This window comes from Gymnoscopelus microlampas (genome assembly GCF_963454915.1).
Source record: "Gymnoscopelus microlampas genome assembly, chromosome: 18".
Taxonomy (NCBI): domain Eukaryota; kingdom Metazoa; phylum Chordata; class Actinopteri; order Myctophiformes; family Myctophidae; genus Gymnoscopelus; species Gymnoscopelus microlampas.
The window spans coordinates 43,660,516-43,679,450 of NC_139955.1; the positions used below are offsets into that span (position 1 = coordinate 43,660,516).

The 18,935-nt window shown below is 43.1% G+C and overlaps 1 protein-coding gene across 1 annotated transcript in view; it reads right to left on the minus strand.

Moving 5' to 3' along the window:
• The window catches only part of polr1a (RNA polymerase I subunit A), a 91,091-nt gene that overhangs the window by 62,205 nt on the left and 9,951 nt on the right, over positions 1 to 18,935 (minus strand). The window contains exons 7-16 of the mRNA XM_084041418.1: positions 17,649 to 17,740; positions 16,151 to 16,231; positions 15,479 to 15,584; positions 12,148 to 12,298; positions 11,305 to 11,469; positions 9,063 to 9,185; positions 6,374 to 6,601; positions 5,937 to 6,044; positions 5,006 to 5,152; positions 3,059 to 3,250 (exon numbers count right to left, since the gene is read on the minus strand). Coding sequence (XP_083897544.1) covers positions 3,059 to 3,250; positions 5,006 to 5,152; positions 5,937 to 6,044; positions 6,374 to 6,601; positions 9,063 to 9,185; positions 11,305 to 11,469; positions 12,148 to 12,298; positions 15,479 to 15,584; positions 16,151 to 16,231; positions 17,649 to 17,740 — 1,393 coding nt within the window. The remainder of the gene's footprint in view (positions 1 to 3,058; positions 3,251 to 5,005; positions 5,153 to 5,936; positions 6,045 to 6,373; positions 6,602 to 9,062; positions 9,186 to 11,304; positions 11,470 to 12,147; positions 12,299 to 15,478; positions 15,585 to 16,150; positions 16,232 to 17,648; positions 17,741 to 18,935) is intronic.

Below are 18,935 nucleotides of genomic sequence, written 5' to 3' on the forward strand. Positions count from 1 at the left end.
TTTAAAGGAGCTACACCATGAATTTAAAAAATAATAATAATATTTGATATCATATTGTTTATGTCCCTCAAAGGTTTTCAAAAGGTTTGAGCCTAAATCAAGCCTCAGATATACTCATTCCAACTAACTTCTCTCTGGCTTATAAAGCACTTTCACCTGCAATACCACATTGTCCTGTTTGGCACGGGGCGCTATTGAGCCAGTTTGTATGCATGTCATGTCCTGGTTCTGTGTGGAAAAAGTAAAAAAAAAAAATAAGAAAAAATTTGAAAAAAATTAAAAATGAAAAAAAAAAAAACATTTTTTTTTGGGGATTTTTTTTTTTTGGTTAGAACTGAAAAACGGGAGGAATTGTTCCCAGACGTGACGTAGGGTGGGGGAACAAATCTGACGGACTGTTTTCAGACCAATTTACATGAAAACCACAGATAGCCTATGAAAGCCTGCATGCTCGAAGTCGGGTATTTGTTGGAACAGAAGAGAGGTGGGGGAGACCAAAAACACACAAAAATGAAGAAAAAGTTAAAATTCATGGTGTAGACCCTTTAACCATGATAGATAAATCAAAAACACATTGTCCTTGGTTCTGGTGACCGATATTGTCCTTCTGATGCGTGAGGGGGCCGTGTTTTTTCAGTTACTTTTTTCATTCATTATGGGGCCAGGCTTCCAGCATGGACCCATATTGTTATTCGCATTATTCCATTTCTTCTTCTGCCACTTTTGGCAGTTCTGGCTGAACCGTGCAGTCGCTTTTTATGAAACTCGGCCATATGATAGATGGTCATGAAAAACGATCAAGAAATAATTCTCACAATCTTTCGTCAAAAGGTGGCGCTATAGCACTCAATTGAAAAATGCCAACTTTGAACAGGTACAACTCATGCCGTGTTTGACCTACAGCCATGAAACTTCGATGCACACATGCGTCTCCTCATGCTGAACAACTTTCACACTCTGACTTTTGACCTCTGACCTTTAGATATCCCACCATTTGGAATTATATGAAAAACAGTTAAAACCTATCTCCTCCTGGGATTTTTGAGTAATCTGCACGAAACTTTTTACACATGAACTTTGGACCTATACCAAAAAACGTTTGCAAAATATCTTCCATAAGTGAAAAAATGAAGCTTTAATGAGCCAATGAATATTGCAGTTTTATGACAATTATTCATCTGCCCCTAACACATACATGCAGACTTACCATTCTTTGAAACTTTGCAGAAATGTAAAGGGCCATTCCAAATATCACTGAAACCAATCTTACTCCAATTGGTCAAACGGGGGCGCTATAGCAATTTTTTGAAAATTGAAACTTTAAACAGGCAAAAGTCATGCCTCGTTTGGCCGACAGCCATTAGACCTGCTTACACATGTGCCTTGACTAATGAGGAACACATCTATCACGTTGACCAGTAAGCACCGCCCTTAGATTGTCCGCAATCTTGAGCAGTTTGAAAAACACTTAAACCCAGGATTTTTCAGCTATTTGCGTGAAACTGTATCATCATTGTGATCTCCTTTCACAGGTTCTTGTCTGTTGGTGGCTTCTCGCTTAAATGTGTGCCCCACAACCTGAAGGTCACCAGTTCAAGCCTCACTTGGTGCAGACTTCATCTGAGTTGCATTTCACACAACATGACTATCAATGAATACATCTGCAATTGTTAAAGATAACATGAAATACTTAATTGAGTGTTTTTTACATACAGCTGATCTACAATCTCACAACTTTTCAGATAGCAATGAGAGTATGTTTTTTCAATGTATAACATACTTCATTGTGAAAATAGCCAATGTACAATCTGACAACTTTTAATGGTTTGTGAGCTTGTAGATCGGCTACTTTCACTAATTTTGGTTCTGAGGAGATGTACAATTTCTTCATTGGTAAATGGTTTGTGAACGAGTGATCTTAGTGTTAGTGAAACAGGGGCTTGGGTCATGACAGAAGGCAAGAGTTTGTGATCCTCAACAGACAATATCAGCCTGGACAAAGATATAGCACTATAGGTAGTGTTGCAGCTACCTAAGAGTGCTTCATGACCGTAAGGTTGCCGGTTCAAGCCTCACTTGATGCAGACTCATTTAAGTTGAAATGCAAAAAACATGACTCAATCTATTCCGTTTACATGGCGCTCTCTCTCTCTCTCTTCAATCTATTCCATTTCCATGTCTTTCTCTTCAATCTATTCCGTTTCCATGTCTCTCTCTCTGTCTCTTCAATCTATTCCATTTGTCTCTCTCTATGTCTCTTCAATCTATTCCATCTCTCTCTCTCTCTCTCTCTCTCTCTCTCTCTCTCTCTCTCTCTCTCTCTCTCTCTCTCTCTCTCTCTCTCTCTCTCTCTCTCTCTCTCTCTCTCTCTCTCTCTCTCTCTCTCTCTCTCTCTCTCTCTCTCTCTCTCTCTCTCTCTCTCTCTCTCTCTCTCTCTCTCTCTCTCTCTCTCTCTCTCTCTCTCTCTCTCTCTCTCTCTCTCTCTCTCTCTCTCTCTCTCTCTCTCTCTCTCTCTCTGAGGGGTGGCCATAGCTGAGTGGTTAGTGAGCCCGCCTAGGGAGCCAGAGACTCTGGTTGCCCCAGGTACGATTCCAGGCCAGGTCAGCAAATGTGTCGATGAAATGAAATTTGTCCCTGAGCAAGACTCTTAACCCCTAATTGCTCACAGGCACTCATTGGAAACAAGACCGCAAGGACTTTCATGAACTGACCTGTTAAAGGAATTATCATTTCTCTCTCCTGGCCCCATATTATCGCTGCTTGCAGCTATATTTTTTATTATTTTCCAGAAGCTTCTTTTTTTCATATATTGTTATCATATTCTTATCCTTTTTCATGCCAAAGACCCCTAAATTGATATACATTTGGCCACGGACCCCCATCTGAAAATGTTTTGTGCCAGGGACCCATGTTCTCATAGCGCGGCACTCGGTGAGCTTGTAGATCTGCTATTTTTGAATAGCCAAAGCTAAGTGGTTAAAATGATTGTGACGCTATGTTAACACAATTTTGCTAGGGACCCCCTGGAAGCCCACCAAGGACCACTGGTTTAAAGTACCTGTTTCCCAGACCAGAGGCACTGTGGTTTGAGTATGGCCGGGGGCAGCAGCTTGATGCGTCCAGGCCTGTCGGTGAGGCCCCTGTACACCAGCTCCGTGTACTGGTCCTTAGTGAAGAAACAGCCCCGGATGGTCATCCTGGTGCCGGACACCATGTGGTCCTGGATCAGCCCGGCTAGCGGCTTACCATCCTACAACACACACACACACACACAGGTTTGTATTACTTGTGAGGACATCAACGCTTTAGGACAGTCATTTTATGAATGTCATTTAAAAAAGATATATATTTTGCCATTTTTAATGTCGCGGATGAGAAAGCTGTGAGCTTGGAGGTCTGCTATACTCGGCCGTTCTCTGCACGCGACACCTTCGCGGGACGGAGCATAAATTAGGCTTGGACGGGCTGCAGCTGCGCGAGCCAAGCAGGTTCTGGTGCCATTATCATAGAGCGCTCCCTCTGTTCTTATGACAGCCACTGGAGGTGGGTGGGATATGGGGGACAACTGTTTTGAATTGCTATTATTGTTTACACACACACACACACACACACACACACACACACACAACAGAAACCAAGAAATATATATTTCAAGAGCGAGAGATTACAGTAAAAATCCTAAGCATTCTTCCTCCACACTGGGAGAAAGGCAGCATCTGAAAGTTTGATGGGATGCATTTTTACACGTGAGACTGTGACCGCTTTTACATTGCATCTTATGAGCGGTGGAGTTCTTTTGCTGCCGACCTGCGCGCGCATAATGGTTCATATCAGTGTGACGTTGTCTGTTAAGAGGCGTCTATGCAACCACTGGGTTCCGGGGGGGCTTGGGTGTGTCAATTGGCCTCTTTGCACTGGCTCCCGGTTAAATACAGAATCGAGTTTAAAGTTCTCCTCCTCACATACAAGGCTCTCAATGGACAGGCACCAGTATATCTCAAAGAACTCATCGAGCCCTATAAACCAACCAGAACACCACTGCGTCCACAGTATGAAAAAATGCTTACGGCTCCAGGAAACCCCAAAAAAGTTAGAACAGGAGGCAGAGCATTTAAGTTTCAGGCACCTCAGCTGTGGAACCTTCTCCCAGTTTCAGTCCGCGAAGCAGACACACTCTGTATATTTAAGACTAGACTAAAAACCTTTCTCTATGATAAAGCCTATAGCCGAAGTGTATAGACTCAGTCACCCTATAGTTATCCTCTCTCCCCTCCCCTGCCCACCCCCCCCCCCCCTCCCCCCCCTCCCCCCTCATCCTCTCTCTTCTCATCCTCCCTTTGGTTGTGTGGGTTTGTGTCCCAATGGTACAATGGTACAATCGTAATTAACCCTGTACGGATTCACGCTCTAGTAAGGCCTGCCACTAATTCTACAACCGGGGACCCGCTCCCCGGAGTTTCTTTTATTTCCCACGTCGCAGGTCCATGGACTGTCACTACGGACTCCCAGCTGCGGCTCAAGACTGTGACTGCGGACCGGGCCTCTCCATGGAGCACGACCGTGGATTTCTACTACACTACACTATACCACTATACTATATATTATCTTAACATTCTTATATTATACCATTATATACTACATACACATTATTGCTGTACTATATTATACTATCATATATATCTTACACTATTATATGTGCTACTATTGTTACTGTTACTACCTGCACTGTCTCTCCTCTGTCTCTGTATCTCTTTCTGTCTCTCCCTCCCTCTCTCTCTCTCCTCTTTCTCCCGACACGGTCGAGGCAGAAGGCCTGCACCCTAGAACCTAGGGTCTGCCTGACGTTTCTTCCAGTTAAGAGGGAGTTTTTCGTTGCCACTGTCGCAAAAATTGCTTGTTCAGGGTGGGATTGTCGGGTCTCTTCTCTACATGTAAAGTGTCTTGAGACAACTTGTTGTGATTTGACACTTTAATAAAATTGAATTGAATTGAATTGAATCAATACCTTGGGGACCAGGTACTGGTGGTCAGTGCTGACCAGGTGGTAGGCCTCCGCCCGGCTCAGCTCGCTCTGGGGGAAGTGGGCGTTCATCTCGTCTCCGTCAAAGTCGGCGTTGTAGGCCTTGCAGTTGGCGTAGTGGAGCCTCAGCACCTGGACCGATCAAATAAAGCAAAAAATAACATCTCATGGCTGAAACATTTTTGTTCATTGGTATACTATTATGTTTAGGTTTTATTATCGTCCTCACTGTATTGCCTGATTCACTGCCCTTTGCTATTATTTTAATGTGTTTTATGCTTCTGCTTTTCTTATTTGCTTTATTGTTAAATTATTTATAACTGTAATTGTATTCTTGCTCTGTAAAGCACTTTGAGCTGCATGTCATGTCATGAAAGGTGCTATACAAATAAAGTTTATTATTATTATTATTATTATTATTATTGCGCTGTTTAAATCTGTAGACTCCACGACAAGTGATCCATGAAAAAAAAAGCACGCGTGTAGGGTGCGCGATGCCCCTGGCTAAAGCCTGGAACAACAACATGTCTCACGCGAGTCACCATTGCAGAGCGATCGCGCATCGAGAATGACTCGTTTTGCCCACTGTAAAAAGTTAAGGAGACACAGAGGTTTTTAGCAAGAAGATAGAATGGAAGCGGACGGGAACCAGATTTTTTTGCACGGTGATCCATCTGTCCCTTACTTCTTAAAGTGTTCATGGGTGATTCCAGGGCTGCGCTAGCCCGCCCCCCCCCCACCCCCTTGTGGAAAAAAGAAAAGAAAAAAAAGGTAAAAAAAAAAACGTATATTTCCGTTTTTTAGGATTGTTGGCACTCCGCGGGTGTATTTGCAAAACCGTAATATTACGGTTTTGGCACTCAATGTGTTGAGAATCGCCTCAGGTCTTAATGGGTTAAAAAGGTAGAGCCGCTACCTTTTCTCCTGGCAGGATGCGAGCACAGTGGGCCTGGATGGAGGGTCTATGGAGGGTGGGCTGTCTGTTGAGCAGCAACACATCTCCATTCTTTATGTGACGATTCACCTGGAGAGAGAGACACACACACACACACACACACACACACACACACACACACACACACACACACACACACACACACACACACACACACACACACACACACACACACACACACACACACACACACACACACACACACACACACACACACAGAGGACAGCACAGCATTTAGTTAAAATAGCTGATCTACAAGCTCGTACCGTGCAGCAACGCATTGTGAGCTTGTATATCTGTTATTTAGAATACCTCGGTCATACATGCAGGCCGGTTCGGACCAAAATGCCAGGGCTGAATTTTGGTCCCATTCCGGCCCTGAGTCCTCGGGTACTTACTATCTTCATGGGCATCCTGTGCGGCCCAGGGCACGGGGTCAGCAGCTGGTTGGCCACCGCCTCCCTCTGCGTGGGGTTGCCGGGCGACAGGATGGTCCGCCTGCCGTCCTCGTTGATCACCATGGAGGCGCCGGGATGCACGTTGGGCCCGTTGAGCACCGCCTGCCGTAGCTCCTTCACGTTCCAGGGAGTCACCGGCTGGGGGTACGTCAGCTTGGTGGCAAACACCTACGGAAAACACCACAATAAAAGCCACGCACATCCACTCTCTAAAAAAAACAGGTGGTGGGCTGAGGTCAGAATCCAAAGACAATAAAGTCCACACACTGGATCACGCTCCAAAGTTTAACATTTATTGGTTTCTTTACCACCATTGATTGGACCAGTGCTGATTTCGTCGACTAAAACTATGACGAAAAATGTTTGTCGACTCCCTTCTTTCACCGACGAAAACTTAAGAAAAACTGAATAAAAACTAAGCTGTGATGACTAAAACTAAGACTAATTATATTGACAATTCCGTCAACAAATAACAACTAGACTAAAATGTTGGGGAGGGACTAGTGGAGAAGAGATCCAGTAAATGGTAAATGGTGCATTTATATAGCGATTTTATCCAAAGCGCTTTACATAGATTGTGCTTTACATTCACCCATTCACACACCGATGGCGGCGGAAACCATGCAAGGCAACAACCTGCTCATCGGGAGCCAGTTCACTTTACCCGGCCACTCTACCCCTGAGCCACTGCCGCCCCCGTAGTAGAACTAAAAGATAAGTCATTTTATGTTTGGTTGCGCTCGGGTGTTACACTCTGAAAATAGCCGATCTACAAGCTCACAGCGCTTCGCAGCGCGACGCGTTGTGACCTTGTAGATCGTTGTAGATTAGTGTAAAATCAGCCATTAGGACGCCATCAAGGCACCGCTAAAATACATTTTAGTCGACTAAATCAACTGTAGATTTAGTCGACGAAACTAGACAAAGACTAAAACATTTCAAATGACTAAAATATGACTAAAACTAAATGGAATTTTATTCAAAAGACTATGACTAAAACTAAATAAAATTTGCTGTCAAAATCAACACTGGATTGGACATGACATTTCCAGCCCTAGAGGAACAGTTTTTCCGGAGCTGGCTGATCACACAGTCAGAGGCTGGTGTGTGGAGCAAAACGTCTGCTGTACAATACCATACTTTTTTTATTTCAATGACCAGCATTACTCCTGACAGCGGACAAATGGAACCAAATGGACCTGTGAGGGTCCATTTGTTCCTGCAAGGGTCCACACTGCAAGTAACCCAGAGGGGTCCCCGGATCTCACACTTTGAGAACCAATTATAACTAGAAAAAGTGCTCCTCGGAGCACAACTCTCCGCTGTTGGGAATGTTGGGAATGTTCTATCTGTATAAGTGTCCTATCCGTCCTGTCTATGTAAGTGTCCTATCCCTCCTGTCTGTGTAAGTGTCCTATCCCTCCTGTCTGTATAAGTGTCCTATCCGTCCTGTCTGTATACTGTAAGTGTCCTATCCGTCCTGTCTGTATACTGTAAGTGTCCTATCCGTCCTGTCTGTGTAAGTGTCATATCCCTCCTGTCTATGTAAGTGTCCTATCCGTCCTGTCTGTGTAAGTGTTCTATCCGTCCTGTCTGTATAAGTGTCCTATCCGTCCTGTCTGTATAAGTGTCCTATCCGTCCTGTCTGTATAAGTGTCCTATCCGTCCTGTCTGTGTACTGTAAGTGTCCTATCCGTCTGTGTAAGTGTCATATCCTTCCTGTCTATATAAGTGTCCTATCTGTCCTATCTGCCAATTATGTATCAGCCATGCAGCCATTTCGTGATGGTTCCTGTCTTACCTCACTTTGACAGTGGCAGAGACACTGTCAAAGTGATGCCATGTATTTATACAGTATTTCACCGTATTGTCACGTGTCACGTGAGGCTTGACCAATCGGTGTGTCATATTTAGAAAGTGAAAACAATACTCTCCTGCGGAGAGTAATAAAAAGGCCAAATTGATATACATCTTTTCAAATATATAGGAATCGTTAAAGGATATCTTTAGTTTTTTACAACCAAGGTTTATGTTTTAGATTGTAATTAAAGTAAATAAAATATGAGTGTTAAAATGTTTAAATGTACTGCTTTCTATAGTTTTAGCAATTTTCGCGATCTTTTTTACAGTGGGCGGGGGCATTCTGTCCGGTGGCTAAATATGTATTTTTTTACACAATAACCCGGCGTTTTCTTTATTATTATTTACAGTTGCTCTTCCAGCCCCCAATAACTCATATCTGGCCATCAAAGACCACAGGACCTTTTTTATTGTGTAAAAAAAGACATATTTAGCCACCGGACAGAATGCCCCCGCCCACTGTAAAAAAGATCGCAAAAATTGCCAAAACTGTAGAAAGCAGTAAATTAAAAAAAATATAACAAATAACACTCATCTTTTATTTAATTTAATTACAAGCTAAAATATAAACCTTGGTTGTAAAAAACTAAAGTTGTCCTTTAAAGGGAACCGTTAATGGTTTCATGACATTCAGTTTTGCAACACATTAAAAGTCATAAACCCCCCCCCCCCCCCCCCCAAAAAAAAGTGAAAATGAAAGTCATAGAACCTTTAAGGTATCGGAATTATTAAAATCCCTAGTCAGGAGCAGATGACATATGAAACGTACCATAGGTATCCCTATCTCGTTGGTTCCTATGTACATGTCGGGGCAGATGACGGAGCGTGCGGCGTAGTCCACCCTTTTACCCATCATGTGCTTCCGGAACAGTCCGTCCTTCTTCTCCAAGATCTGTCAAGGACGAAAAAAAACAACAGCACCGTCTTCATCACAAACACTCCATTGTTCTGAACCCATTCAGACCTGCTACACCTATACCAGGGGTCTTCAACGTTTTCAGGCCAAGGACCCCCTAGCTGAGAGAGAGATGAAGCAGGGACCCCCTCTACATTGTATAACACTGTGTTTTAGGTTCAACATTTTTTTGTTTACTTGGTCTGCTCTTTTTTCCCCCAAACACCTCTTTGCCAAAAATAGCCGATCTACAGGCTCACAACGGCTCGCGCTGCGAGGCGTTGTGAGCTTGTAGATCGGCTATTTTTGGCTGAAGTTCTCCTCAGAAAAGGGATGCTAGGGTTCAAGTGGTTAAGGTAAACAAAAAAAATCTTATCACACAAGGATTTGGCGGACCCCCTGTAGTAACTCTGAGGACCCCCTAGGGGTCCCGGACCCCCTGTTGAAGACCCCTGCGTTACACCTTTCAAGCTGGGAACGCCTCTGTGTCATTTTAGTTGTTGCTATATATATATATATATATATATGGCTGTTATAGGGCAGAAACCTCTTATCTCCATATTGTAACTTTTTGTGTTTTTTTTTTTGAGTGGTGCCGAAGGCAACCACTCCTATATCTGGCTTTGTCTGTGTGTCCGTATGTATGTATGTATGTATGTATGTCCGTGTGTCCACCAAGCTAACATTGGTCAAGCATCACGTGACACGTGACAATATGTTGAAAGGGTGTGCTTTGATTGGCTAGCGAGACGCATGACGAAATAGAGCCCTATAAATAGGTGTGTCACTTCGAAACATTGTTTACATGTTTCGAAGTGACATCAGTGCCATCAGCCAAGCTAACATTGGACATGTTAGCTTGGCTGATTGAACATGTTAGCCAAGCTAACATGTTCTAATCCTTAGATGTTCTAATCTAAGAATCAGAACATTTCTAGAAAACTATGGTTAAAGATAGGGCAAGTGATTTCCTTTGGTTAAAATAGCACGGGTCTGCTGGCGGAGACTTGTGCTCCGAGGAGCACACTTTCTAGTCTGTTTTCTATGTCTGTCCACAAACATTGATGACAACATCAATACGGGGGTCAATACGGGCTCATCAAAGGCACCACTCACCTCACACAGGGTGTGATTTTTTAATTAACGTCCTACTCGATCACACTACAGCGTCACACAAAAGCATCCAAAAGTAGCAGAATCCACAAGCTCGAAACGCGTCGCTTCTTCGCCGCGTTTCGAGCTTGCGGACCTGCTACTTTTGAATTTGAAATCCTGAAAGCTAACAGTTTTGGACAAATGAGGTTTCCACCCGACAGAGAAGAAAAGTTATTTGCTCTGCTCATTATTGTTATGGAAAGAAATCAGCACAAATCGGCCAAAGAACTGCCATTACTGATGTCGACAAAACAGTCAAATGATGCAGTGGTTCTCAAGCATGTTTGGCCCAGGTCACCCCAGTAGATAACTTTTTCATCCACGGCTGCCCTGAATTACATTGTTACTGTATAGCACCTTTTGTCATATTAACGGTACGTAAACATGTAAATCTTTCCCCCAAAGATACAGTATGTCACGAGGAAAACTGGAGAATATTTGTTTCCATTATTTAGGACAGACTGAAAATAACTTATTCTTGGCCTTTAACCACTTAAACCCCAGCATTCCTATTCTGGGGGGGGAACAACAAATCAAACAACAACAACAAAAATAGCCGATCTACAAGCTCACAACGTGTCACAACGTGACGCGTTGTGAGCTTGTAGATCGGCTATTTTTGGTGAAGAGACTTGGTGTACTAGTACTAGTACTAGAAAGTACAGTTTAACTCAGGTCCGTTTTACTAAGTATATAGAGGGTCTAAGGGGTTAAACTGAAGTGACATTGATAAATTCCAAATATTATCAAAGTATTCTGAGGCACCCCTGGACTTGGGCGTCAAGGCACCCTAGGGTGCCACGGCACCCACTTTGAGTGGAAGTGAATGGAGCAGTACATCTTCGGATCACGTTATCTTGGGTTCTGGACGTTTTTCAAAAAATAAAATAATATAAAAATGAAATGACGGAGATCTCCGTCAGTGGCAGGGAATGTGTTAAAAGTGGGTTGATTGTTGTACCTGTCTGATGCCGGGGTATTTCTCCGTCATCAGTTTGTCCATGTCGCTGTCGAACACGATGTTCACGTGACTCTGCAGACGAATCCAAACCGTGTAGAGTTTGTCCGTCAGCGTCTCTCCCGCGATGCCGGAGAGGAAAGACATGTCTACCTGCTGCTCCGACACCTGCCGGATCAAACAGGGCAGGTTAGCCACAACAATACTTCCCAAAACAATAGGTAGACCGGCCTGGTTATTTTCACTATTATTTGAGGTAGGGTTCATTTATGAAGCGCTTTTTTTCCCCCTTCCTAGAATCTTTAGTGGAGTTAAAAAGTACAATATTTGTCTTGAACTGTAGCTGAGTGAAAGTCATCCAAAAGTATCCAAAAGTACAGATAGAAGCACCGAGTGCCGTGCTATGAGCTTGTACTCGGTGCCGTGCTATGAGCTTGTATATCTGCTATTTTTTTTTTAAATCGTAGATCTACAAGCTCATAGTGAAAATGTGTGCAAATATTTGCATTGCGCATACTTTTTCATGTCAAGGACCCCTAAAATTATTTGTCCACGGACCCCCATCTCAAAATATGTTGTTCCAGGGACCCCCCAGAAGCAAAGATTAGAGTTACAAATGTTCGCTTTAAAAAATATATATATATTCAAAGATTTGCTGAAATTTCTAGATTTTTCAAAAAATTGCAGATCTACAAGCTCATAGTGCTATTTTTTAATTGCCAAAGAAATCTTAAAAAGACAGAGATGCGTTCCCGGTCTAAAAGGGTTTAAGTATTCAATTAATCAATCCTGCCCTATGGGCCACGTGGCTAGATAAGGCTTACTGCCCAACAGCACAGTTCTCACCTCCTGTTCGGGTGCGACCTTCTGGAACTTCTCGCCAGCGATGAGGGCCAGTAGTTTCTGGATGATTCCACAGTCCTTCATGACGGCCTGCATGTTGACCGTCTGGCCGTTGGTGAACATCTGGTCTCCTAGACGGTTGATTGGACGGTACCTGGAGGAGGGCTAGAATGTTAATAGAATGCTAATATACAGCCTTTAAGCATATGTTCAATTCATTTCTTTACCTTCACAATGCATGTGTGACGCACTGTGAGCTTGTAGATCGGCTATTCTCAAAAGAAAAATAATTGTATACATTTTATACAATTGTATACATTTGAAAACTTGTGAAATGGGACATTCTGCATAATGAGTACTTTATACTTTTGGTACATTTTGATATACTTTTGTACTTTCACTCAAGTCAATTTTGAATTCCGGACTTTAACTTGTAACTGGGTATTTCTACATTGTAGTATTGATACTTTTACTTAAGTAAAACACTTTGAGTACTGTTCATCAGTAGGCCTAATGAATCAGGTAATAAGAATACACTGTTTATTAGAAGTCTGACAGTTCGCTATCGGTCCATTTGACCATGCAATTGATCATTAATCGGTTATCGGACAAAATGTTAATATGGCGCATCCCTAGTGTGTTAGTGTGAGTGTGTGTGTGTGTGTGTGTGTGTGTGTGTGTGTGTGTGTGTGTGTGTGTGTGTGTGTGTGTGTGTGTGTGTGTGTGTGTGTGTGTGTGTGTGTCCTCTATGGGTCCACCAACATAGTCTGCCGGAGCACAAGTGACATGGGAAATGTGGCCCCCTTGGTCAAACCCCCATCAAAAACTTGGGAGTTCTTTTTTAATTGGAGCTCAAATTCGACAGACAAGTGACATCAGTGGTACAGTCCTGCTTCTATCAGTTGCGCACGATCGCACATATCAAGCCCTTCCTCTCTTCCAGTGAGCTGTGTTCTAGATTTTTTTGGAGGGTATACTATAACAATTCCCCCCAGTTCCTCCCACACGCACGGCACGCACGCACGTATAATTAATCCATGTAAACAAATTGCGCGCGCTCCGCGCGCATTTATGCCCCGCACAAACTCGGCCAAGCCCACTCAGGCCCAGTTTCACAGTAACACTGAGTACACTTACAATATGCTTTATACTGATTTTCTACTGTTTCTAATGTTAATCACCCTGTAACTCAACCACTTCGGAGCTGCTTTTAGCCTTGGATGCATTTTTTTTAAATATATTACAATATAAGTGCAGGGATTGTTATAAATAAATGCTGGTTAGGCTTATCAGATATAATAGCAGTGTTAACAGCGAGCCTTCCTGTATCTATTACAGAACAGCATTTACTTGGCATTGAAGACACAAACAGTATTGAAGATTCAAGATTTTGCTGCGCTATGACACACAATTTGAATACTAATGAAGAACTCAATTCAGTGACCTACGTTCAATGAAGTGAATGGCAGGTCGTTGAAATGTGTGAATTCCTTCGCCAGTAGCCATTAATTATCACCTCAAGAACAATAGCCACGCACATGATAAGCCTTCACCTCAGAGTTAGACTAGTCAGACGGTCAGACCACATTCTTGCTGTTTGTATCGCTGCGCCCCCCCCCCAGCCCAGCCACTCCTGGGTGCAGCGTATCAGATGCGTATCAACGTATCAGATACGCCGCTTCGAGCTGTTTTTGAATGTATACGGTGGCGACGGAAAAAATCTGCAGGCCATACGGCGTATACAGCGTACCACGGTAGAACACACCACTGGTGACAGGCACCAAGCTAAGAGAGCGCATCTCACCAGTCCTTGTCTCTCTCCACTGGCTCCCAGTGAAGCGTAGTGTGACATTTAAGATTCTCTTGTTTGTGTTCAAAGACCGTGACGGTCTTGCACCCTCCCTATTAGGGGTGTGGGAAAAATAATCGATTCATACTCGAATCGCGATTCTAATGTTGGACGATTCAGAATCGATTCTCATTTTCCAAAAATAGATTTAAATTATTATCATTATCATTAACTCATTGAGTGCCCAAATTATTATTATCTATTTCTGGCCCTTATGATTTTTATTGTTTTATTTTTTCAAAGTAAAAAAAAAGTGCTTAGGAAGCGAGATACAGCCTTTTTAAGTTATAAGTAGGGACGTCCGATATTATCGGCCTCCCGATATTATCGGCCGATATTAGCATAAAAATTGATATCGGGAAAATATCGGTATCGTTTTTTTTTGCTTTTCTAAATAAGTTACAGGAGTTCTTACTGTATATGGTGTGTGTGATATGAAATTTGAGCTTACCCTAATCACAATAATCCCCGCATATATCGGTATCGGTTGATATCGGTATCGGTAATTAAGAGTTGGACAATATCGGTATATCGGTTATCGGTAAAAAAGCCAATATCGGACAACCCTAGTTATAAGTTAAACAAGGAGTGGATGGAGCTGCAAATCTTCAGATAATGACATGTTCTAAAAACAATTTTTGAGTTTTTTTCAAATAACACGTGAAACACGTTAATGGCACGTTGCACCATGGCGGTAAAACATGTGAAACACGTTAATGGCACTCAATGAGTTAATGTATGTATTATTATTATTATTTATTTTGGGGGGATCTTGGATTTACCTGTGTGTTTACATCATTATCAGTTGATAAAACCTTTTCAATTATAAAAGCTATGTAAATGTACTCTGCTTTCATGCCAGCAGACTGGAGTAGATCCTGAAATCATATGTTATGAATCGAGAATCGCTTTGAATCGAAAATCGTTTGTCTTAAAGAAAATCTGAAATCCGAAATCGTGACCCCAAGAATCGGAATTGAATCGTGAGATAGCAGACGATTCACAGCCCTACTCCCTATATTGTGGAATTTTCAGACCAATGTCCCAGCTCCAGATCACTCAGATCAGACAGTCAGTTGTATATGAAGACGGTCCACGGGCTAGCACAGTAAGGATGGGGTGACCGTGCGTTTGCTGTGTCGGCACCGGAGTTGTGGAACAAACTCCCTTCGAGGATCAAAGCTGCCCCCCCATCCTATGCTAAAACATGCTTAAGACCCACCTTTTCACTGAAGAGGACTCACTTGTTTTGTGTGTGTGTGTGTGTGTGTGTGTGTGTGTGTGTGTGTGTGTGTGTGTGTGTGTGTGTGTGTGTGTGTGTGTGTGTGTGTGTGTGTGTGTGTGTGTTTAGCCTCTACTCCCTCCTGTTGTGACTGACTGATAGTGTGACTGAGTTCTTGTTGTCCCTCCTTTTCTCTTTCTTCGGACTGCGCCCCCCTACAAATACTGAATGTGTGTGCATGTGCGTGCGTGCATGCGTGGTACCTGCTGGGAGCGACCACGAGGAGCTCCAGGAAGAACAAGTCAGGATAGAAAGAAATGTCGTCTGGTCCCTGCATCAGTCCTGGAAACAAACACCTGAGGAAGAAACCTGGACAACCACACACACAAGCCAAGAAGAAAAGGAAGGAAGCAAGGAAGGAAGGAGGGAGTCAATGCGTTGTGAGCTTTTGACAATATAATGACATGTCCAAGAACAGGGATACCACGTTGAGAGTGGATGAAAGCAAGTTATCGTCTCCGTCGGGCGGAAACCTCATACGTCCAAAATTATTACCGTTCAGGATTCAAATTCAAAAATAACAAAAGTAGCAGATCTACAGGCTTGAAACGCTATGCGCTTCGAGCTCGTATATCTGCTACTTTGGAGGCTTTTGTGTGACGCTGTAGTATGATCACGCAGGGATGCTCAAATAGCTGAACCTGTGGGCCACATTACAAAAATGGCAAGGGGCCAGGGGCCAGTTGATAAAATGACAACATTAAAGGGACAGTTCACCGGGGAAAAAAAAACTTTTTTTCTAGCAATTAGTCACCCCATTGAGACTTGAATTCATGGATATTTTTTTGTTTTTTTGTCGCATTCGGGGATTCGTGTTCCCCTGGGGTTCCCCCAGTTTCCACTTTGAGAAGCACTCTGCTTTATTCTATGCTTACCTTCTTGGGCCCATAGTTTAGTGATATGGTCTTTGGCAGTACTAGGAGTCATGTAGCCCCTCTTCCCAGCCAGCAGGTCTTCTACAGGGAGAAACAAACAACATCAAGTTTAGAAGACACTCTTACACACAGCAACTTACAACGTGCAAGATAAGATGGATAATGATGGAGAGTATGGCTGAGAGCCAGTCTAATGCTGGTGGCTTCTAGGGTTCTGAATCCACCTTGTCTCTTTTACTCGTTTAATCTACAACCACGAAAGCCTGTAAAAAAAAAAGTAATTTAACCTGACTTTAACTGTATTTGTGTTGTGACAATAACGTTTGATTCGATTCGATTACATTCGGTTTGGCTGAGCGTCTATGCGAACACATTTGGCCGTTTTTTTTCGCGGAAGGTGGGGAGGGGGCCGCACTCCTACTCTCTCTAGGTGGTCCTCAAGAGGAGCCCTCCACTGTCGCATTCCAGTCATCCCGGTTCTCCATACATCTGGCTAGCTCGTTGGTGCTTTGCGCTCCTGCATCTCTCCTTCAGTACATCCACGTTAGTATGTTAGCGTGGGACGTCCTCTTGACCGGTGCCAGTGGCGTCAGTTTTCAGCAAAAGCTAAGGTATGGGCAAGGTTAGGGTTGCCAACTCCCAGAGATTAAAATAAGGGACACCTATCCTGGGCGCGGAAGATTTTTTTTTTGGGGGGGGGTCAAATCCCCCAAATGCACAGAAAACTATGCATTATACCATAACACAATACAAACACAATGTTGTTACACCTGCATTAGGCTACTATTCATGATTGTTGTCTCCGCCAGGAGACTATGTTTTCGTTCTCGTCCTTCCGTGTGTCCACCAAGCTAAAGCTTCACGTGACAATATGTTGAAAGGGTGTGCTTTGATTGGCTAGCGAGACGCATGATGAAATAGAGGCCTATAAATAGGTGTGTCACTTCAAAAGATCAGTTATACCTTTTGAAGTGAGGTAAGACAGGATTAATCAGGAACAGTACTGGCGGAGACCTGTTTCTAGTTATTATTATTATTATTATAATTTTCTCTTCTGGAGCCAAGGTATGGCACCTGCCATACCCTGTCAAACCCAATTGACGGCCCTGATCGGGAGCAATTAGAGGTTCTGCGTAGGGATGTCCGATATTATCGGCCTCCCGATATTATCGGCCGATATTAGCATAAAAATTGATATCGGGAAAATATCGGTATCGGTTTTTGAAAAAAAAAAAAAATTTTTTTTTTTTTTTTTTTTTTTTTTTGCTTTATAAATAAGTTACAGGAGTTCTTACTGTATATGGTGTGTGTGATATGAAATTTGAGCTTACCCTAATCACAATAATCCCCGCATATATCGGTATCGGTTGATATCGGTATCGGTAATTAAGAGTTGGACAATATCGGTATATCGGTTATCGGTAAAAAAGCCAATATCGGACAACCCTAGTTCTGCGTCTTGCTCAAGGACACTTTGACACTAACTCTGTCTTCGTACCTTCAGTGTTGTCTCCAGTCTGTCCTCCTCCTCCTGGCATGGTGACGATCAGCTTGCTGTTGTGTTCCCGACGCACCACTGACCGCCCACTCCTACAGCACACACAAGGACAACGTTTTAGCACCACTGACCGCCCACTCCTACAGCACACACACAAGGACAACGTTTTAGCAACACACTGACAAAGGTCTAAAAAGGGCTTTGAGCATGCTGTTGCTGTATAACAATTTTCAGTGGCGGAAAAAGTACTCAAATGTTGTACTTAAGTAAAAGCATCAATACAGCAATGTAGAAGTACTCTGTTACAAGTAAAAGTCCGGAATTCAAAATGTACTTAAGTAACTGCGACGCGTTGTGAGCTTGTAGATCTGTTATTTTCAAATAGCCTAGTTATAAAATAGAGCTGAAGTGGTTAATGTATGTTTCATAACATCATCATTTGTATCTGCAAAGTAACAAAAGTTTTCAAATAATTGTCGTGTAGTAAAAATACAATATTTGCCTCAATATTTGTAGTGGAGAAGTAAAAGTATTGGATATTGGAAATACTCAAGTAAAGTACAAATACCTCAAAATTGTACTTAAGTAGATAAGCATGTACTTAAGCATTATCTCCACGACCACGCGCATGTTGTGCAGGGAATGATTATCGTATCCCTCCGAAAGGACCCCCTTCACTCTGAGAGCGTACAAAAGGAACCAAATGGACCCGTCCATTTGGTTCCATTTGTACGCTCTCAGAGTTACGGACCTGTAGGCGTCCATTTGGAAGCCCCTTAAAAAAAGGACCCTGAGGGGTCAGAGAACCCCACAGTTTGAGAACCATTGGACTAGATGGATTCATCGTAACGCTGTCTGAGATTATGGTTAATGTTATGGTGAGTTCTTTTCCCAGTGGAACGGTATTTTAATGACGTCACATGCACGCACACACACTTTGGTGGAGGCATTCTCGTTGCTTGCATGCGTGTAGACAGGATACCACCACAGCAGAACTGAAGCCATAATGCCGGGTTGCTTTTATACCGTGCATGAATGAAGACGCTCACCGCCGCCGGTAAACCTGTTATGCATAGCCATTTGTAGTCTACTTGGCTGGTGAATGAATCTGGGGGGGGGGGGGTTGTCGAAAATAGCGAAAATCAGCGAAGAGGTTTGGTGTACAGGGGGAAAAAAGAGCAGACCGATTACCGAGCCAAAAGGTCAAGTTTACAAGGTATTGAGGGTTAAATGTCTGAAAACACACATTTAACAATATGTAGTGGGGGTCCCTGCTTCATCTCTCTC